Source organism: Elephas maximus, chromosome 15 (genome assembly GCF_024166365.1).
Source record: "Elephas maximus indicus isolate mEleMax1 chromosome 15, mEleMax1 primary haplotype, whole genome shotgun sequence".
Lineage (NCBI taxonomy): Eukaryota > Metazoa > Chordata > Mammalia > Proboscidea > Elephantidae > Elephas > Elephas maximus.
Window position 1 is genome coordinate 32,801,962 of NC_064833.1, and position 23,049 is coordinate 32,825,010.

At 35.7% G+C, this 23,049-nt stretch overlaps 1 protein-coding gene across 6 annotated transcripts in view; it reads right to left on the reverse strand.

The window, feature by feature from the left end:
• The window catches only part of PKHD1L1 (PKHD1 like 1), a 192,827-nt gene that overhangs the window by 38,747 nt on the left and 131,031 nt on the right, over positions 1-23,049 (reverse strand). For all 6 annotated transcript variants that reach the window (XM_049854577.1, XM_049854575.1, XM_049854578.1 and 3 more), the window contains 13 exons: positions 21,601-22,630; positions 20,064-20,255; positions 18,102-18,253; positions 15,668-15,827; positions 14,910-15,081; positions 12,104-12,192; positions 11,588-11,736; positions 9,452-9,581; positions 7,749-7,867; positions 6,086-6,215; positions 4,536-4,709; positions 980-1,083; positions 347-476 (listed from right to left, as the gene is read on the reverse strand). In XM_049854577.1, the coding sequence (XP_049710534.1) occupies positions 347-476; positions 980-1,083; positions 4,536-4,709; positions 6,086-6,215; positions 7,749-7,867; positions 9,452-9,581; positions 11,588-11,736; positions 12,104-12,192; positions 14,910-15,081; positions 15,668-15,827; positions 18,102-18,253; positions 20,064-20,255; positions 21,601-22,630 (2,731 nt within the window). The remainder of the gene's footprint in view (positions 1-346; positions 477-979; positions 1,084-4,535; positions 4,710-6,085; positions 6,216-7,748; positions 7,868-9,451; positions 9,582-11,587; positions 11,737-12,103; positions 12,193-14,909; positions 15,082-15,667; positions 15,828-18,101; positions 18,254-20,063; positions 20,256-21,600; positions 22,631-23,049) is intronic.

Consider the following 23,049-nt stretch of genomic DNA (forward strand, 5'->3'; position numbering starts at 1 on the left):
TTAAGCTATTATTGCCTAGAGAACTCACATGTAATCAGAGTCTGGTAATAATTCTTCTGTGTTTGAGGGCTGCACTGTCCAACAGGGTAGCCATAACCACCTGTGGCTATTTATTTAAATCTGAATTAAGCACAATTAAAATGAAAAATTCAGTCCCTCCATCACAGTAGCAACATTTCAAGTGCTCAACTGTCACATGGGGCTTCTTAATTACCATATTAGACAGTGCAGATATAGAATATTTCCATCCTTGTAGAAAGATCAATTACACAGCACAACTCTAGAGTTTACAGATCAGATTGCTTCAGAAATATGTGCGATTTGGACCAAAATATTATTACATTACCTTCCCCCACTGTAAAATAAATGATGTTATCATCTATGTCCAATCCATCAGTCCCAAACACACCAATTGCTGGGGAAAAGCCATGGTGGAAAGCACAGCCTCGAATATAAGATGAGCCATGTTCTTGAATCTATAAAACATCAGGACTCTGAATATTTTGAAAGTAAAATTAAAACTTATTTAAAGGAAAATGTTTGAAGTAGGATGATTTTCAGAAGATAACCCTTGACAAATATTCAATTTACTTTCTATTAAAGGAGATGTTTTCTCAGTAGGTCTTTTCCACATGGGAACTTTACATATACCTTGACTTCATGATGAAATAAAGCAAAAACATATTTATTTTAAATGCAGTTTTTTTAAAAAGAAACTCTGATGCATTTATATTTTTATCTGTGTTACTTTTTCTATGGTTCTTTCACCGACCTTAAATAAGTACATGAAATGGGTGGAATCAACTGCAGCTATGAGTCAAAAAGATTAATGGGAAATGCATCCAAGAAAGTTAGATTATATTGTATTACAGTTTTAGCAGTTTTAAGATATGATTATTTAGTAAAGTTAGATGAATGTAAAATAGAAATCAAATGATTTTATTTTGAATACATGGAACAATCAGAATGAAGTACAAACCTGTCCCAGGTTAAGAAACGTTACAGTGTATCTTGGGTCTGTGCTATCCCTGTAGCCTTCCTGACCACTGTGATAAAATTCAACGTTACTTATTCTTGCTTTTCCTAGAGGAGAAAAAAGATTAACATTTTTTTTTCCTGAAAACAATACATAATTCTTGAAAACCTACAGAAAGTTGTTCAAAATTTTCATGGAAATGTCATTAATTGCTTTTTCTTTGCTCCTTTTATCCAGATAAGGCAGTATTTCTCAACCTTTTTTCATTGCTCCCTTGAGGTGTCCTTTTAGACTTTTTTCTCCTAATCACCCCCCCTTCCATGAAATTTTAATGCCATTAGTATATTGTATATCTCTTAACGTATGGTGGCCCTTTGAAAGGTCAAAAACTGTTGTAACATCTAAATTTTTCTGTCCCTCAAGAGCCAATTTTTACCATACTGGGGGGTGATATTGCCCCCATTGAGAATGTATGACATCAGGCACAAGGTATAATTGACCTGACATTTCAATTCTGATATCTTTATATCATTTCTTTCAGGCTGTACAGAGCAAAGTATCTTATGGTCAGCTTGTCACAAGTGCTATCGAGGTAAGCAAGGGGCAAATTCATAGTTTAGTAATTGCAGCAATAGCAATCCATGAGAGATAGCTATTTGCCAAGTGCTGTATTAAGCACTTAACAGGTAATGTGTGGCTTAATTCTGTTTAAAGCATCCTGTGAGTTATGAACTTTTACTATCTTATCTTCTAGATGGGGAAACTGAAACACAGTTTCAGTGCTAGAAAATAGCAGTAGAGAACACTCCTTGTTTCAAAAACTGGCATCTAGTAGAATGCAGCATAGAAGAGTTATTTTGTACAAGAAGGGAAAATTCTGTATGGGAATCCATGGGCCAGCGAGTGGATACATGGTGGGGAGCACAAGAATAGTAAGACAGAGACACAGAAGAGATGGTCACTACAGATCACCTGGGCCTAAAAAAGGTACAGGTGTGTTTTTTTTAACTCACATCACAAAAAAATTGATAGGAGCAACAAAAGGTTATCATGGGAATCATGATGGGATTTGAAGTAAGACAGACGTGGATTAGTATTCAAGGCCACAGCACCTTTACCTTTCTGACCATTTATTTCTTTATCTTTAAAAGGGGGAAATTTTTACCATAGCATTTTGAAGATTAAATGAGATAATACATGTTAAATGTTCAACACAGTGCCTGGGATCATATGTCATGATCATAATCATCAGTTAAACTTCTGTTGGCAGATTTTGATCAATAAGTAAAGATTATAATGGGGTAGTTGTTTGCTCAATATAAAGATTTCCTAAAATTAGAGTTGTTGCAAATATCGTGGATTGAATTGCATTCCCCCAAAATGTGTATCAACATGGCTAGGCCATGATTCCCAATTTCGTGCGGTTGTATACCATTTTGTGATCTGATGTAATTTTTCTATGTGTTGTAAATCCTAATCTCTGCCTGTGGTTAATGAGGCAAGATTAGGTTATGTTAAAGAGGATTAGGTTGGGATGCAAAACCCTTACTCAGGTCACAGCCCTGTTCCAAAGTAAGGGGAGTTCCTCATCACTTCTTGTCTTACAAAAGATAAAAGGAGGGAGAATTGAGCAGAAAGATAGGGATCTCATGCCACCAAGAAAGAAGTGCCAGGAGTGAAGTATGTCCTCTGGTCCTGGGATCCCTGTGCTGAGAAGCTCCCAGACCAGGGGAAGACTGGTGACAAGGACCTTCCCCCAGAACTAACAGAGAGAGAAAGCCTTTCCCTGGAGCTGGCATCCTGAATTTGAACTTCTAGCCTCAGACTGTGACAGAATAAATTGCTCTTTGTTAAAGCCATTCATTTACGATATTTCTGTTATAGTGGCACTAGGTAACTAAGACAGTGGAATAGGCAGTATTGAGAACAAGTGAGAACCAGTTGAAGAAGTTTAATACAAGAATGGATGATTTGCCCCTGGTACCTACATTGTGGAATACAAATACCAGCTTCTACAAAAAAGATCAGGGTTACCTGGAGGAAAGACTGATTCCCAGTCTCAGAAAAAGTTTACAATATATGCTTGTTATGTTAAAAAGTGAAGAGGCTAAAAAAATAAATTAGTCATGTCCAAAGAATTTAGGCATCAACATGAAAAGGTTCCAAAGGCCAACAAGGAGGCATTTTGAGCAATATAAGATTAATAACCACAATGGATTAGAACACATAAATATTTTTAAATCCATGAGCTCCCAATGATACTAATAACAAAACAAACAAAAATTCCTGGTTCAACTTATTATTATGAAAACTAGTAAATAAGAGGAAGGAATCAAGCATTTTTTTTCCCAGCCTTTCCTATATGAACTGTCCTTTAGGGTAGTCAAAAAGTTGTTTAGGAAATGTCTCTTTATAGAAGTATTCCAGGTTAAAAATGAGAAAGCAACGATAGAATTAGAACTTCACCATTTTAAACCCCAGTGGTTTATTGGGTTCAGGCAATGATCATTAATGGCATTTAGTAGACACATTAGACATTATGTGTCTACTGATGGAAAATACTCTACCACCTATGCAGAGGTCTTGCCTAAAAACTGGGCCTGAATCTCAACAAGCCTGTAGTTCTTAACTACCCACACATGGGAAATTCAAGGTAGAGAGGAACAATTTAAATTCTAGGCATGCAATCACTAAATTCCAGACTGTTTGAAAACCTATTGTATAAGTGACCTAGGTTCCTTATAAGTAAATTGAAAGTAAAGAGAAATGAATCAAAGAGCCTTAAAATTCATAATCAACTGCAACATGGATTTTTTTTATACAAATAGACTACAAAAGAAAGAATGAAGGAAGAAAGGAAAGAAGGAACGAACAAAGGAAGGAAGAAAACAACTGGGAAAATTTAAACAATCATTTGATAATAAACAATTATTGTTATCATTTTTTTAGGTCTGATATTTGTACTGTAGATACATTTTTAAAAAAATCTTTTAGCATTATCTACTGAAATATTTATAGATGAAATATTTGCTTCAAAATAATACAGAGGCTTGAAAAGAATGGGCAGAAGTATAGATGAAATAAGATTAGCCAAAGTTCATAATTGTTGAAACTGGCAATGGGCACAGTAGGATTCATTACACTATTTTCTCCTTTTCGGGTAACCCACTGCTGTCGAGTCGATACCGACTCATAGCGACCCGTAGCACTTAACCACTACGCCACTGGGTAGATGTTTGAAATTTTCCTTAAAACAAAACAGAACTAGCAGATGATCTGTTGTAGTTATTATAAAAAGGCTTATGTTTGACTACAAGGCAGGCCTAGCTGTTATTTAAAGTCACTGTCAATTTGATAATTCTTAGAGTTTATCAAGATAAAATAATTCCCAGTGATGTTAGGGAATCTGATGGGAAGGTAGTACCTGGGCTACATAATCCCTGTCACGGCTGTTTTTCCATGTGGGCCTATAAAAAAGTGAGAATCCTTAAAGACTTCCTAAAAATATAAGAGATCATTTTACATTTCATTTAGAAGAAATAACGGAATTTGTACCAACCTCTAAATGTCATCATATTTTCAGTAAATGAGCTGATCAGGACTCGTGCACCAAAAGACTCCTTGACCCAACCTGGGTAATCTTCACCAATGATTTTGATGTTTCTACTCAGTATCCCAACATCAGCTGCTAGTGTGTAGCTCTGACCCGTGCCAGGGATGTGGTATTTTTCAGCTGCAACAGAAGGTCAGCTACATTATTACCAATGCTGAGAAACCATTGTCTTTATTAGATTCTTTGCAGGTCATAAGGTTAAGAACTTTCTATTAGTCCAAAAGTCAATACAAACTCAAGAATTGATCAGATTTGCATGTTTAAACACAGATAGATGTCAGACTGAAAGTATGGTATCTTTAAATCCATACACTGAAACATAACAAAAAAAATTTCTTCTATTTATGCCAAAAAGATTATTATAATCAGTAATTATGAAATGATTGCTTAACAGATCTTGAAGGTGGTTTTCAATCACTTCAAATTATACATGGGAACACTGTTGCACGGTAAGTTGAGAAGCTTTTTGTAATTTTAATGGATGAGGAAATGAGGCAAAGAAGTAAAAGAATTAGTCCACGGTCAGGTCATGTGAGGAATCAGTAACTCACAGGTAATTTTATCTTTCCTGCAGCCTAAACCGTGGTTTGCTCCACTTTCCCTAATGCATATTCTGTATCAATCTCAACTCTTTAGAAATAGTAGTAGTATGTCAGACACAATCTGTATGTTTACATTTTAAAGGATTTGCAAAGGTTACGAAACTAAAAAACAAAAAACTGAAGACCTCTCAAAAAGCCTTCAGCTAAGAGGAAAATAATTACCCTGCTAATAAAAGAAATGTTTTTTTTTTTAACTCAAATCATCTCTTTACATTATGTAAATTCAGAAAGAAGAGAGTCAAATACATTTATATCCCCCTGGTTGCCAATTTCAAATACAGATTGGAGAAAAAATTTATTTTCTTTAAACATCTTAGTTCACTTTGCTCAATCATTTACAATATATTTTTTTAGTTGAATCAGTATCATCAAGAAAAATCACAATAATCCAAGTCTACATATTCTTTTAGAAGTGACTGATTAAAATTGTAATTAAAAGGTTACAACCTTGGTAAATAAAAAGCAAGGGTAAAGTAATTCAATCAATACTTATTGAACATTTACAATGAGACTGGGGCACATCTGTGTTCTTGAGAAGATCACAGTTCAGTGCAAGAGACCAATGAATAAACAGATATTTACAGTGTAGTGCCATAAATAAAGAGACGAACAGCAAGGCAAGGACCACATTAGCTTCGTTTCCTGCTCCCTAGCATGTAGGAGTAACTCAGTATTTGCTGAATGAATAAATGTATACCGTAGGGACTGTTAGAAGTCAGCACAGAAGCAGTAGTGGTACTTGGGTACCAGTGCAAACCTGAGTAAAACGTTCCTGGGAAATATATTTGTGAAATGTTCTGTCCAATAATTTTAATTAAGGGAGAGAGCACTAGAAATGTGAATATTTAAAGGCATTTTAATTATGTACCTACTTGGCAAAGAGCAGCCACTTACCAAGGTGAGTATAGGACAGAGTATCATTGAGAATGAGAACTTTGTGGTCGTGCAGAATTTTTACGATACTTCTGGTTTCTGTCTGCTGGGAATCATAGCTTGTGGTTGTTATCACAATCTCATCACCCTCCTTAGAAAAATTCAAGTGCCAAATTCAAGAAGAGTTGTTTAAATAGGTTTCTATTTCTTAGTAATAACTATTAAATAATTTTCACTTAATTTATATCTGATTAGCAATCATGGTATTATAAAAAAGAATAAACTGTACATTTAGGTCTCTAAAAATAAATGTGCTTGATATTAAGAATTCTAAATTTTTAATTGTTTCTGCATTTTCTTAAATTTCAATTATATCATTTAAAGGAATTATAGCAAAATACATTTTTAAATAATTACATATATCAAAGCAAATATATTCATATTTTTATTAAACACTGGTCAAGGCATATTCTTAAAACTTGAAATTTTTTTTTCCCAATTTCCTTTACTCAATTAACTATCACTTGGTATTTCTGAAAGGTGGCAAAGGCAGAGAAAAGTTAAAGGGCAAGGCCAAGACCCAGGATCTAATCTTTGTATACTATGCTCCTCCTTGTCATCCATGTCTCTGCTCAAATGTCACCCTTGAGAGAGGTTTTCTCTGGCCACTGTGTTTAATGTTATCTGCCATACCTACCAGGACACTGCCCATTTTATTTCTTTCATCACATGCATATACATTTGTTCATTTAGTCAGCCTCTTTAACACTAATGCAAATTACATGATAGCAAGATCAGTTTCTTTACCACTGAACCTCCAATGCCTGGAAAAATGTCTGATCTGCAGCAGGCATTTAGAAAATATTAACTGGATAAATAATACGGATATTGAAATCCTTTAATTAATCACTCTCTCTTTTAAAAAAGTAATCGCACTTGAACTATCACAAAATTAGAATATTTTATAAACGGATTATAATACAACCCAATAAATTCTCTTCCTATTTACCAATTTTCAACCACATTAGGAGAGCAAACCCATATGTTTTAATGATTTGTATTGATTTGTTCAGACTAAGGCTTTCTTTGTTCTGAGACCCTACAGTTCATCTTCATCAGAAGGAAGCTGGCGGAGATCTGAGAGACTGGAGGTTGAATTCATCCACCTTCCTGATCCTTTGGTAATAAGCAGCATATTGGTAAAACGTGGTATCTATGACCTGTACACGTTTATGAGTATAATATGGATGGGAATTGCCACTATTCATATTTTACCAAAATCTCTCATTTAATAGGCATTATTTAAATATCCCTGGACAACAGGATTTGCTTTCTTTCCAACTTCTTAACATGTAAAATCACAAAGTAGAAGCAAAGAGGTAATCAAGATAACAATAAAATGTATTCTCATTTCCTGTTTTGTAAGGATTTATAATAAAAATATTTTTCACCCAAAACTTTCATACTTTTCTTTCATGACTAATATACACATAATGATTTTCACATATTCTCAAGGACATTTGAGATCACGAGTTTTAAATACCTGCTGTCAGGTCAGCTTTTTGAGAGCAAACTGATGGTAAAATACACATTTCTCTCCTGGTTCATCACTTGATAAGATAAATGCCATCTTTTTAAGCTGACCCACTGTGTGTATGCACTTTCAACCACATGTTTCCTTTACCTGCCAATCCACAGCATCCACCAGAGACAGGGCTTTGGAACCTGCCTCTGCAGTTTCTGAAAGCTTAGTTTTATATATTGAACGTGGAATTCCATGAAGATCCAGCTCACCAAATACCCCTAAAGGAGAAAACACACTCCTGTTTATCAACCATGCACCACTGGGTTAGGTGCTAGTACAAAATGAATCAGTTCACTGACACATTTTAATAAGGAAGTGAATATTTTAGAATGAATGGAATGAATTGAGGTTATCTGCTCATGGGCTGTGTAAGAAAGCATTGACCCTTTGACCCACTTCCAGGAATCTGGTCCACAGAAATCAAAGCCAGTCCACAAGGACACATGAATGAAGATGTGTATCACTGCCATATTTAGAAACAGCAGAAAATTGAAATAAATCCAAATGTACATCAATCGGGAAATGAAGGACGAAATTATGGTATATTCATACAGTGGAGCATTATGCTATAAAATGGATGTTTTATATGTAAGTATTGATCTGAAAGATGAGAAAAGATGCATAATAATATGTTAAGTTTGACAATGATCTGTAAAAGGAACAACCCTATGACAACATACCAATATGTATAATATGAGTATCAGCATAGATAAAAAGCACGGAAAGACGAGTAAACACCGTTAACCAATGCTAGTTTCCTCAAGGGGGTAGAACTGGAAAGGACGTATATTTTTTCTTGATATTGCTCTGTGTCATTTGAAGTGTTAGTTTTTGGGGAAAAAAAGCACATAAAAGCAAATATATTTTTTAATATTAAATTTGTCTGCCTCAGGATGTTTGCCAGTGGAGAGCTGACTTATTCAATCTTGGGTCATTTTTTTAATTCACTTATTCTCTGAGTGTCACTGTTTTAGATATTGCACGGTCGTGTAGTTGCAGCACATACTTGTATATGTCTCCTAAATAAATATGCAGCAGTATGAATTAAAGGAGCCCTGGTGGTGCAGTGATTAACAGCTTGGCTGCTAACTGAAAGGTTGGCAGTTAGAACCCACCTGCTGCTCTGCAGGAGAAAGATGTGGCAGTCTCCTTCTGTAAAGATTTACAGTTTTGAAAACTCCGTGGGGCAGTTCTACTCTGACCTATAGGGTCAGAATTCGACTTGACAGCAATGGGTTTGGTTTTAATATTATTTAAAGTAGTTGTTAATTGTGACCACATCAAACCCTTCTAGAGCCTTTGCTTTCCATGGTCAAGCAGGAATATTCATAGCTATAGCAATGCAACTGGGAAATTAAAACTCAAGAACACTTGTGATTAGATAAGTGATAGGAGGGTTGACTGATCCATGAGATTATTTATTAATACTGTAAATAGAATGATTTGTAGGAAAGTTCTCTTTTTAGGGGAAAAATCACTCACATATGAAAAGATTTTTACTTACATAGAGAAAAGATTATGGAGAAAAACAGTAAAAATACATAATATACATGAAGAAATTTGTTAATAGATTATTTTTATAAAGAATTGTGTTTTGGCTTACAATATACACATCCGTATTACTATTTAGTGTAATGTCACATGACTTAATTTTTAAAATCTCTACTGTTTCTTTTTAGAATCCTTTACTGTAAATAAATATCTGTAAAAGCTTCATAACATCATGAGCTGATAATAAGTACTTTGCCACTACAATGTGGATTCTCAAAACTAATATGACCCTTTGGTATAGAGACACATACCTAGGACCTTTGACCCTTGATTTGGTCCTTTTGGCAGAGCCCAGTCTGGGGTAGAATGATTTCCTCTAAGTACAATCTGTAGTTCTCCTTTAAATGGCTTATCCTCCCAGCCACCAATTAATCTACCTCCCTGCAGTGAAGCAGAAAATTGTTAATACTTAAAAATTGAGCAGAAAAGAAATTCTCCTATAAAAAAAGGAATTAAGAAGTCACTGGTAATCTCCCCTAGTAAAAATGAATGAATTTTCTTATAATATAAAGAACATAGTTTTATAACTCAACACATTCATTTTGGCTTAGGCAGTTTAAATGACTTTTCCAAGGTGAAATTCAGTATCTACTTCTGATTGGCCCTGGACCTAGAACTGAGATCTCCTAAGATCTAAAATAGTGCTGTTTAAATAGGCTACACTGCATTTTAACATACTACATCATATCTAAAATAGAATCTTCACACTTGTATCCAAGCTACGCCATTTATGAGCCGTCATTGTTAATAATAACAATAACAGCTATCATTTAAATATTTGCTGATGCTACTACACCAGGCATAACGTGTAAGGGTTTCCATATATTAAAACATTTAATCTTTGCATTAAGCCAATGCACTGGTATTATTATTCTCATTCCATAGATGAGAAAACTGATGCTGAAAGAATTCAAAACTTACCTAAGGCTACCCATCTAGTAAAGAGTGAGGTCAGGATTCAAAGCCCATGCATCTAACTAATGGGCTATATGCCTTTAAAGCATTGAACACCTAGTTTCTGGACTTTGTCACTAAGATCGAACAGAAGGTAGTAAACATTTTTAATGGTGCTTATAGATTTTTGGTTGAGCTATTCTTTTTAATGAACAATAACGAAAGAGTGACAGAGCAATTAAACTGATTAAATGGTTACATGTTCAAGACCATCTGAGGTTTATGAGAAAATGAGGTTATTTTTCCCAAAATTGAAGCATGTTTATTAGTCTGCTCCTGCTTTCATAATTCCATTATGTCCATTCATTTTAAGAAATATTGTTTGTTTTCTTTTTTAAAATAATGCTTTTAATATTTTCTAGCACTCCTGGAAATTCTTGGTTTGTTGGAGCAAAGTGTTAGTTTAGCTTCATCTAGTTATAACATTTTGAAGAACAAAGACTCCAGCTTTCAGTATGCATTACACCTCAACATAAGGAAAATAAAAATCCTCACAACTGGACCAGTAAGCAATGTCCTGACAAATGGAGAAAACACTAAAGTTGTCAAGGATTTCATTTTACTTGGATCCAACAACCAACGCCATGAAGCAGCAGTCGAGAAATCAAACGACACATTTCATTGGGCAGATCTGCTGCAAAAGGCCTCTTCAAAGAGTTGCAAAGCAAAGACGAGTCACTTTGAAGAGTAAGGTGCGCCTGACCCAAGCCATGGTGCTTTCAATCACCTCATATGCATATGAAAGTTAGACAACAAATAAAGAAGACCGAAGAAGAACTGATGCCTTTGAATTATGGTGCTGGTGAAGAATACTGAATATGCCTTGGACTGCCCAAAGAACTAACAAATCTGTCTTGGAAGAAGTATAGCCAGAATGCTTCTGAGAAGTAAGCATGTCGAGACTTTGTCTCACATACTTTGGACATGTTATCAGGAGGGATCAGTCCCTGGAGAAGTACATCATGCTTGGTAAAGTAGAGGGTCAGTGAAAAGGAGGAAGACCCTCAATGAGATGGATTGACACAACAGCTGCAACAATGGGCTCGAGCATAACAACAATTGTGAAGATGGCGCAGGACCGGGCAGTGTTTCATTCTTTTGTATATAGGGTCGCTATGAGTCAGAACCGATTCAACAGCACCTGACAACAAAACAACAGTCATAACACAAATATTCTATGTAGAATTGAAGCCAAATAAACCTTAAAAAAAGAAAAAAAATTTTTTTCATACTCAGTGATAATTACTCCTTAAGGAATGTTTAGTCTACAATTTAAAGAACAAATATATTGGACTTTACATTTTTTATGGGAGTTGTGATTTTATTCTCATCAATTGAATATACTTTCTTATTAGTTGTTCAGTAAATTGCCTACATTTTGGAATTTGATTAAAAGGGATATAAATACAACGTGCCTCCCTGTACACTCTTACCTGCAGCAATATGTAGGTAGCATTCAAAACAACTCTTCTGTAAGAAGATGCTGCATCTCCCATACTGTGTTTGTCTTCCAGTTCTAGAATGCCCCAAATAATGAGCCTTTCCATTGGGGGAATATCTGTGTCTGCTACAATCCATGTTCCTATAAAACAGTACTTTAATATAAGAAATATAACATAATCCATGCACCACATCCTGCAGGGAAAACATTGATAACCTTACCAATGAGCCTTGGCTTTTGAAGTTTATGATCCATCATTCCACACAATGACTGGTTCCAATCTCTCCCAGAAAGTCTATTATTCTCAATGCTCAGGTTTAAACCCACACAAAGCCCAGAAGGCTACTTTTAGTACCCAGGATACAATAGACTTCATGTTTTCAAATTTGCTCTTTTCCCAAGATGTGTTGCACAAAGGTGGAAAGCTACCTCTCGGGACTTCTATCTTGTCATAGTGTTAATGTTGCATAAACACAAGCATTTTATGAATTTATGTTTATGTGTTTACCTTCAGGAATAACCACATTTGCTCCTGGGTGGGGTATGGTATAATTATTTTCTCGAGATGATTGCCAAAAAGAATCATTTGACCATAAACTGAAAAGAAGAAGAGAAATATTCCCATTAACTATTATCTCTATATATTTCATGACTATCTCCTTAGAGTGTAGCACTAAATTAGATGTCTTGAGATGATAAAATGCAAATTAGTTTATAGTTTCTCTAAATGGATATGTTAAGTGAAGTTAGTAAAATACACAGCACACGCAAACTGCATATATAGTTTTTTCTCTATTGAAGAAAATTTCCTTTCTATTCGCAATCTGAATCACTTTTTCTCACACTAAATCTTTGTATCGAATATACCATGGACTGCCAAAAGAACGAACAAATGTGTCTTGGAAGAAGTACAGCCAGAATGCCCCTTAGAAGCAAAGATGGAGAGACTATGTTTCACATACTTTGGACATGTTATCAGGAGGGATCAGTCCCTGGAGAGAGACATCATGCTTGGTAAAATACAGGGTCAGCAAAAAAAAAGGAAGTCCCTCAATAAGATGGATTGACAAAGTGACTACAATAATGATTGTGAGGATGGCACAGGACTGGGCAGCGCTTTGTTCTGTTATACATAGGTCGCTCTGAGTCGGAAATGACTTGACAGCACCTAATGACAACAAATCCTTGTCACACTCTAATTTTGTCTAAAATGTAAATTATTCCATTTCCTTTTAAGAATTTGCATAACGGAAAATTGAAAAGAAAGGTATGTTTTATCCATTTAAAGGCCCTTTATGTGTGGTATTTCATGGGGAAAGAGAGAGGAAGATATTGTTGACTTGATTCTGTGAAGGAAGAGGCAGGAAGAATGGTCTCTGAATTGTCAAGGATAAGTCAGTGAGGTTAAGCCATTGCTCTGGAGTGGATGGGATGGTGATGTGTGCGAGTGCGTGCATGTGTGTGTGTGTTTGTGTGTGCGCATGATTGTACCTAGGGTGAAGGTTTTGTTAATTTGAAACTACATTGGAGGAGAGAGAGCCTCTTCATCAATATACTTTTCATCAATATACCTTCTAGAAACTGTCATGGATTGAATTGTGTCCCCCCAAAATATCTGTCAACTTGGCTAGGTCATGATTCCCAGTATTGTATGATTGTCTACCATTTTGTCATCTGATGTGGTTTTCCCATGTGTTGTAAATCCTATCACTATGATGTTAATGAGATGGATTAGCGGCAGTTATATTGATGAGATCTACGATATTAGATAGTGTCTTAAACCAATCTCTTTGGTGATATAAAAGACAGAAGCAAGCAGAGAGACAAGGAGACTTCATACTACCAAGAAAGCAGTGCCGGGAGCAGAGCACTTCCTTTGGACCTAAGATTCCTGCGCTGAGATGCTCCCAGACCAAGGCAAGATGGATGCATCACAAGGACCTTTCTCTAGAACCGACAGAAAGAAAGCCTTCCCCTGGAGCTGCCATCCCAAATTCACACTTCTAGCCTACTGACTGTGAGAGAATAAACTTTTCTTTGCTAAAGCCATCCACTTACAGTATTTCTGTTATAGGAGCACTAGATGACTAAGAAAATATCTCAATGCAGATTTCTATAGAGTATTATAAAGTTGATGATATTTTCCTACTGAAAAATGTCCACAATCAGAGGTTGCTCTTCTAACCCAAGAAAAAATTTTCAAAATTCTATGATACTTTTTTTTTTTTTTTTAATCTGGGATTCTACAAAAGGGTTAATATACAGTCTGTTCTGTTAAAATGTGATAGCTGTATTACTAAGAAACCCGTTGGTCAAAAATTCCCACTCTTTGGCATGGTGCCTGGTACATAACAGGTGCTCAATAAATATACTTTAATGAATGAATGAATACATTCTGTTATTATTATTTTATATAATAGCTATTAAAATATCTATATATTTTAAAATTTAACTCATCTAATAAATAGCAATTAGTGGTAATGCAGGGGACTATTAAGTATCCACTAAATGTTAAACTTCTGTGATCACCATCATCATCATCATTACTATTACTCCATGAGGACACAAAGATACATAAAATCCAGATTCTGTCTCTAAGGTTCTTACAGTCTAGTGGGAAAAAAAGTTAGAAAAAATATCAAAAATACACTGTAATACAAGGTAAAAAGTTATATTTCACATGGGAAGAAACAGTAAAGATCTACACAAGTTCCAAAGACAGAAAAATTATTTTTGACTGGAAAAATTAGCATATAGTTAAGAGGTGAAATATTTTAAATAAACTATAATGAGATTTGACCAGGAGTGCTATTCCAGAAAAAGAGACACCACGTGCTAAGAAAGTATTGAACTAATGAGAAGACTTAGTTTCTGGTGTCGTACTGGATGTGTCATCAAGGCAGTCTGTGATCTCAGATAATCTGCGTAAGGTCATTGTGCTCCAGCTTTCTCAGCTGTATAATATGGGAGTTGGGCAGGATCTAACAATTCACATCTAAAGTTCTGCAAATCTGAGATTTCCAGTAACTTGCACACACACACACACGCACACGCACACACATATACATATACATAGATACATTTCCTATGTGTGAAAGTTACGTATACATATACATATTTCAATGAGATTTTTGCATTTCCTCATCAGGGTGGTTGTGAGGCTCAAGTGAACCAATACATGTAGAAGTGCTTTGTGACTTGCAAAGCACCATACAGGGGGTGGAACGCATTATTATCTCACCCATGAGTGACATGTGAAAGAGGGTTCTGTTAAGACATACTGCAGGGTATTAAACAACGAAAGGCTTGCATACTTATATGTGGCTGGTCGCTTCCTGGGAAGTGGTTTTCTTGATGAGGGCTGTACAGGAAAGCAGTCCTGGAGAACACAACAGTAAGCCTGGAAATTAATAGTGACATCTTTCACATCAGGATCCAGTGTCCCAGAAATAGGCTGACTCTGCTGGATGTCATTTCTTCCTGACACTGAAAGTAAAGTAAAAGCAGTTTAAATTAACATGAGTGTCAAAGCGCTTGAATCAAAGTACTTGAATGCCAAAAATCATGGCATTTTTGGAATATAGTCTCCAGATAAAATAGCTTGGTATAATTCAAATTTATGGAATAGTTATGGAGAAATTCTGCCAAAGTGTACATGTTTTGTTGAGAAACACGTAATAAAAATATCTTGATAAAAATACTGCAGAACCTCAAATAAATGTTTATTCTTAAATATTTTATTTTCCAAAGGCAATTAAATAATAAAAACAAACAAAAAGAATATGTCTGTTTCTGTTTCAACATTTCCTCCAATTCTGTGAACTACAAGTCTTGGGACCACGAATAAGAGTGCTGGTGTCATCTCCAGGCATAAAATTTGTGTTCTTAATTCAAGTCAAAGCTTTCTATATAATAAATTCAGAGTCTCCAGATCTTTTATTCAACAAACATTTATTGAATCCTGTTATATACAGGGTACTGTATAACACCTAGTTGCCCATTAAGTAATTTTTCTCATCCTTTAGACAAAGCACTAGATAAAAATGATCACATCTGCCTAGTAAATACATACCCAAATAGTATAAAGTACTAGTGTTTGCTTCAAGGTGCCAGTCTCCATTCTTGCTAGTGTTCCAATCCAATGCATTTGAAGAGGCATTCCTCATATCAACAATATTAAACATAACAGGATTTTGAGTGAAATTATGAGATATGATTACATAATCTTCTTCCTATAAAAGTTTGCAGCAAAACATTACTTGTTTTATGAGTTAATACTGTGCATAATATACATTAATTTTATCACATAAAATTAACCCCATCTTAAATTAAAAATTAAAGTTTTGATTTTAATTTGCTTTTCATCTTGCCCTTGTTTCATATTTTACTTATTAACACTTTACATGTCTATGACAATAATGCCTGAAACCCTGGTGACACAGTGGTTAACAGCTCGGCCGCTAACAAAAAGGTCGGCAGTGTGAATCCACCAGCCGGAAACCCTATGGGGCATTTCTACTCTGTCCTATACGGTTGCTATGAATTGGAATCGACTCCATAGCAACAGGTTTGGGTTTCTGGTTTATGGCAATAATGCTAGCTGTAGTACTGGAACCCTGGTGGCCCAGTGGTTAAGTGTGACAGCTGTTAACCAAAAGGTCAGCAATTCAAATCCACCAACTACTCCTTGGAAACCCTACTGGCCAGTTCTACTCTGTCCTAGAGGGTCGTTATGGGTACTAAGGCAATGAAAGGGTTACTCAGTTAAGGCTCACATAGGGGATCTCTAGGTATAGACAGACAGAAAGATAGATAGATAGGTGACAGAGCGTGTGTGTGAACATGCGTGCGCACACACACATACATTCTGACATAATGACTTGAAAACCTGAACTCCTCAAGGCAAGGGAGCAATAAAATGTGTTTTATTCATTTTTAACTCCCTAATATGTTTCTTTGAGCCCTGGTGGAGCAATGCTTAAGAGCTCAGCTGCTAACCAAAAAGATTGGCAGCTCGAATTCACCATGTGCTCCTTGGAAACCCGGTGGGGCAGTTCTACTTTGACCTACAGGGTCGCTATGAGTTGGAATCAATTCAGTGGCAATGAGTTTGGTTTTTGATTAATATGCTTCTTAAATTTTCTGAGGAGACTTGTGGCTCAAGCCTACATCTCTCTTCAAACCTTTATATCCATAGAATTTCTTACTAAATGACAATGGGATATGTCTAGCAACGAGATCTTTATGTTAAGGATTTTATTTATACCAAGTTAACACAGTGGGTAACTCTAAATAATGTAAGAGGTGTTATGAGTGATATGGAGATTAATACTACAGTCTACATATGCTAAAAACTCACAATCCACCAGACAAGGCATATGCATTAATCATTAAAATATAAGGCAATGAAAAAATAAGAGAATAATGTGGATTCTGGAATCATCTTCTTTGAATTCAAATCTCAGCTCTGCCACTTACTAGTTACACAATTGTGGATAAGTTTCTATCCCCTTTGAACCTCAGTTTCCTCATCTATAAAAATGAAGATCTTGCTAATTCCCAGTTTTAAGGATTAAGCAAGACAACATGTTAAGTAGTTAGCAGACATGTATCAAAATCTCAAAACCATAACATAGGCTAAAGAACCAAGTTACAGAATTTGATTTAGAGAATGTTTTATTTCTATAATATTTGAAAATATGCAAAAGAATGCTATTGTTCTGGCTGCACACATACAGAATGTTAAGTATAAAAACATGAGTGCAGGTCACCCAATTCAGATGCTGATTAACATTAAATGTGGAGAGAAATGAAACCAAGGTAAGTCATACAGAGGACTCGTGTACCTATATTTTATTTCTTTAAAAAAAAAACTTTAAAGTAAATATTTATAAAATATTAGATTCAGAGAGAGTTAGGTGGTGGGGATACGAGAGTTGGCTTGTTATCTTCTATGATTTTCTGTACGTTTGATGTATTTCATAATACAAATAGTGAAGTGCTTAACTGGTATCTAAGACATCATAAGCGCTCAATAAACGTTAGTTATTATATGGTAACAATAACGGGCAGAAACTTAGTATTACAGGAATACGACAGAATGAATGCTTATATCTGATTCTCAATGGAGGCTTTTTTTTGGCTTGCTTCTTAGAGGAGAGATGATTTGGGGTGAGTCACGAAGCGTATGCAGGATCTTAACAGATGGTTATGTGAGGCGAGGAAGCCCTTGTGGCGGCAGTGGTTAAGAACTTGGCTTCTAACCAAAAGGTTGGCAGTTCAAATCCACCAGACACTCCTCAGAAACCCTATGGGGTAATTCTCCTGTCCTATAGGGTCTCTATGAGTAGGCATTGACTCAGCAGCATAGAGTTTTTTTGATTTTGTACGTGAGGCAAGGGCATTCTGAGTCTAACAACTGGTGTAAGTAAAAACGCAAGTGTAGGTTGTATTGGACTACTATGCAATTGTGACTATTAGAAGACATCTTATATCTCTTCATTTACCTTAAATCCGTAGAATGTTGATGTATATGATATATTAGTTATGTGATCTACACCTTTAAAATACCAATTAATGCGATCTGCGTTTGGAATCAGAGCCATCCATCCTGACATATGAGTCAGTCGCTTCTTCTGAAAAGGAACAATGCTTGTGCCTGCAGGAAAACACAAAACAAGTAGCAAATAATAGCAATCTCAACTCAGAAAATTATTCTACTTATCTGCAGGTGCAAGTGTGAAATGTTGCTGTGGTCTATGGGACTCTCCAAAGAGGTCAGTATAGCATTTCATTATTTATGTTCTAAATGTCTTTGTTTCACTGAAGGCCCCAAATGTTTAATATTACATTTAACTAAAATATAAAATACTTTCTTACTTGGAATTTTGAATTGGGATTGGAGTTTTTGTTCCTTATAGAAAGATAAAATGGAAATGTGATGATTACTACTACTAAGATAAAAATGCTTAAATATATTAATAAAATTAATAAAATACTACTCTTTAAATACCATTGATCTAAAATATAATCCCACTTCTTTTAAGAACCTAATTCTTCAGAATCCTTGATTTACAGTATATACAAATGTAAGTAATGGTTCTTTATTAGATTCTTTTATATCTATTGAGTGAATCAAAATCCACATAGATACTAATGGAAAATTTTGATTTAGAGCGCTTAAGGATCTAGGCTACAATTAGACCCATCACTTGACACTGACCATGATAACACACTTGGAACCTAGACTACCTGTTATGGAAATATATATATATATATACTTCAGAATCCTTGATTTACAGTGTATATATATACACATACACACATATAACTTGGTAATGCTATGAAATATATATACATAATTTGGTAATGCTTTGTTGATGAAACAGTGCCTGACAATTTCAGTAGAAGATTTAAAAAGGTCTTTTACAATATAAGGAAAGATCTGTGAATAACTGATCCTATTCTATTTTTTTTTTTCTCTCCATTTTTGGTTAAATTAGCAAACTCTTCCTTTAAAAATTTTGGAGGAAGAAGCTAGAAGCAAGATTATGAAGTAAATTATCATTTATTTTCTTTCGGGGAAAGACAAAAGAAAAATGCAAGGGGGAATGTCAAAGGGGAAGAGGTTCATTAATTCTTAGGCTTATAGTTAGTGTTAGTCTTTAAAGGGCCTTAAGCAGAGCCAATAAAAGCTTATACTACCAAAAAAACCTGAGAAGTGTGAGAAGAACTCTAATAATTTGGATTATAGTAAAGCAAATATCCATTCATATTTCTCTCCTCCCAAAAGCAGAGTAGACTGCCCTATTTTTGTTGGTTGACTTTTTTGGCCAATGGCATATCAGCAGGACTTACTCAAGCAGTGGCTTGAAAAGAGGTTGCATGAGGATGTTTGATCTCTTGAGTCTCTGCCAATGCAATGACAAGAGCTTCCTACTCATCACCAAAATAGCTGCTGTCCCTTCCGCCTGAGCCATGGAAGAAGCACACTCCGAACAGGCCTGAGCCCAATCCACAAACACATCATAGGTTCTAGGTATTATATCTTTACTGTAGCAAATGGGCAAATCAACACAGTCCCTGGCAATTGGTATACAGCTATTCACCTAGCAAATGTTCCTTACGTCTAATCTCAATCAGCAAAGAAAATCAAAATCATTTGCATTTAGTGGCAGGAACAGTGGTATACTTTTACTGTTTTGCCCCAAGGGCAATGTCAACTTTCCTGTTCTCTATTACACTATTGTCTGGGGGTTCCTTAATCAACAGAATATCGTGTTGATCCATGCATGTATTCAATGTTTCTCAAGTACCCAACAGAGTGTATTTGTTTCTGCCTGGACTCTGACATAAATATTATGCTTCTTCCAATGTTCTAAACACCAAGTAAAAACTCAGGAAGATGATTACATAAATTAGGAAAAACATATTTAAATGAGTGGTTTAAACTCTTATATTCCACTTACCGAAAGAGCCTGAGAGAACCACATCCTTTTCCAGCAGAGATACTGGAGAAGGCTTATTGAAAGCTAAACGGTGAAAGCTGACAGAATCATCGCAGACAGACCCGGGGAATCCAATGCTCCACTCGGGTTCTTGAGTGCAGTGAGAAGGATCCAGCAATGAGCTGTGTGGGATGACGGTGTGTCCTTTGTGTCCTAGGAAGTGAACACAAATCATGTGTGTTCTATTTCACATTTGTTGTTGCTAGTTGCCCTCGTGAACTGTCTGCAGTGTAAAAGTACCATGACCCATAGAGCCACTGGTAAAATCTGAAAGTCTTGGTTTTGTTTTTTTTTTTCAGTCATGGGGCAAGGGGACCTCATACAGAGACTGTTCAGTTTGACTCCCTGGTGAAGGACATTACTGTGGATGTGGGTGAAACATGGGATTTAAAGTAACAATGAGAGCCAGAGTAGGTGATGGGAAGTGGATCATAATTTGGTCAAGGACACATAGAAGGATTCAAATTCAGAGAGTCTGACCATAGGACTTGCACTTTTAACCAATGCATTGCCAATTAACATTAAAAATCTAAGCCGAACTATGTAAAACAATAAAGGTTACACAAAGCTTTCTATATCAAAAGCACCCAAAGGTTCTCCTTCTTTAAAGTCACAATTAGATCAGAGACAGACATCAACAACTATAGTTGAGAACTCAGTCTACTTAATATCCAGATGAATATTCTTTCATCTTACAGAGTCTTTCAAAAGTAAATCCTTAATATCTGTAGGCTTACTTGTCAATCTCTCTCTTTTATATAGTATTACGCAGTATGCATCACACACACACAAATCCTTGGGATGTTACTTAGACAAGCCTTTATTGTTACACATTTGTAAAAACTCTAAATTCTAGAAACAATGAATACTTACAGAAAATATGACATACTCTGAACTTGAAATGCTAAAAAACTTTGATCTACAAAGTATACTGAATTTTGTACTAGAGTTAACATGTTCTTTAAAATACTAATTCTAAATTTAACATGGGAAGAAAAGAGTTAACAGCAGGCCTGTAACTTACTTTAGCCCTGCAGAATATTTTAGCAGGATATACCTGGTCTGTCTAGATTTCTTATGTAAGTAAACCTGGAATTTATGCATCATGGCTGGCTGGAGAAATTGGGCACTCACATAAGCAGTTTCTTATCTGTATAATTAATGGAGTTTAAGATGGAGGAGTTTGCAAATTGAAACGGCTTCATTTTATGTTCAGTGTTTCCATAAACATTGCTTAAAATTTGGTATTCATTCAACATCAAAATACAAATGCAAGAGGAAAAGGACATATTTGGGGACTGCATCTGACAGTTTGGGGTTCCTTCAGAAAATGTCTCTCATCTGTGCCTGGCGCTTGTCTATATCCTTTAAATCATTATAAATGTGGATACTGGGTTAGATCTGTGATTCATGTGAGTTTTCTCTGACAATTCCACTTCCTATGTTCACAAAAACATATTTCCAATGTATTTTGTCACAGATTAAAAAATAGCATTACCTGTAAGTGAACCATCAACATCGATCAGTGCCATTTCATGTTCCCATCGAAATCCAGCCTTGTTTGGTGTGTTAAAATACTGGATGTCAACAAATTTTGCACTCCATCCTCCACATCTGTCATTACAAACGCCAGTGATGGATGTGACTCCTAAAGCTACACAGCTGGGACGGTCAAAGTTCATAAAGTGTACGGAAGATACAGTCAAGCCTGCGCTAAATGGGAGAAGCAGACCTTTCATTGTGCAAAATGCAGGCCCCAACCCCAGTTCATCAAGATGACCAACTATTTTGGCATTTTTAATCACTGCTCCATTGGTTTCACCCCACCCTCCAACATAAGGAGCTAGGATTCTCTTGGTCTCAATTCCAGCCTCATAATTATTTACCATCACAAAGTTATGGAACTGAAGGGCACCACCATGGACCCATTCAGCTCCTTTTTGACAATTCCAAGTGGTAAGTGAATTAAATATTGCAGGCACCGGCTCTGTAGAAGTACAAGATCCTGTTTGCATGGGGAAATATTCTTCAAATATCCAAATTCCAAACCAGCCTTGAGAATGAACAGTGTTGTTGAAGAATTCTCCAAGAGGAACTCTTTTTTGGCAAATGTTTCGATCATAGGATGGTCCATCAGGGTGGTTGTTCATTCGGTACCAAAAGCCAAAGTGAGTGCCACCAGCAGCTGCATTGTGTCGGATGGTGTTGTTTGGGTTTGTTACCCAGAATGCAGCTGGGGTCACATCATCATTCAGAAGACTAGTACTTTGCTGTACAAATATTGCCAAGTTATACTGCAGGATATTACCATGTTCAATACCGTCTTCTATAAAAAATGCTCCTCCCTTGATATCATAGATAATATTCCTCTCAATCAGAAGGTGATGTGTGTTATGGATAGTAACAGCTCTGTTATAGGTTTGGTGAATTGCACAGCCTCTTACATAAGACTTAAACTGCAAATCACCCAGCAGGTGCCAATGTATTGGATATCGCCCCAACCGGAAAGCTTGGCCAGCATGAAATACCTGTCAAGTCCAGAAATCGCAGGTATTTATGATCCACATAGACTCAGCATTTGTCTTTCTCATATTTTTCTGCTCCAAAATATTTTCAATTTTATGTTAATTATTAATACATGTCTATCTTCCATATTATTTATGTTTCTCATTTGAAAATGTTAGTTGAACCCCCAACCCACCTCATCTTTATAAGTAGCATGTGTAACAGCCATATTTTTTTACCAAATAAATTAATGAAGGAATAACAAAAGCCATCTTTGACTCTTCTGCTTTTCACTTTAGTCTATTACCAACCTTTTGTGTTTTGAAAAATAAAGCTCCATAAACTCTTTCTCCCATTAATTGATTCTTATAAGAAAGATTTATTGAATATATACCACATGCCAGATATGTGGTAAGTGTTAATTTTATGTGAATGATTACAT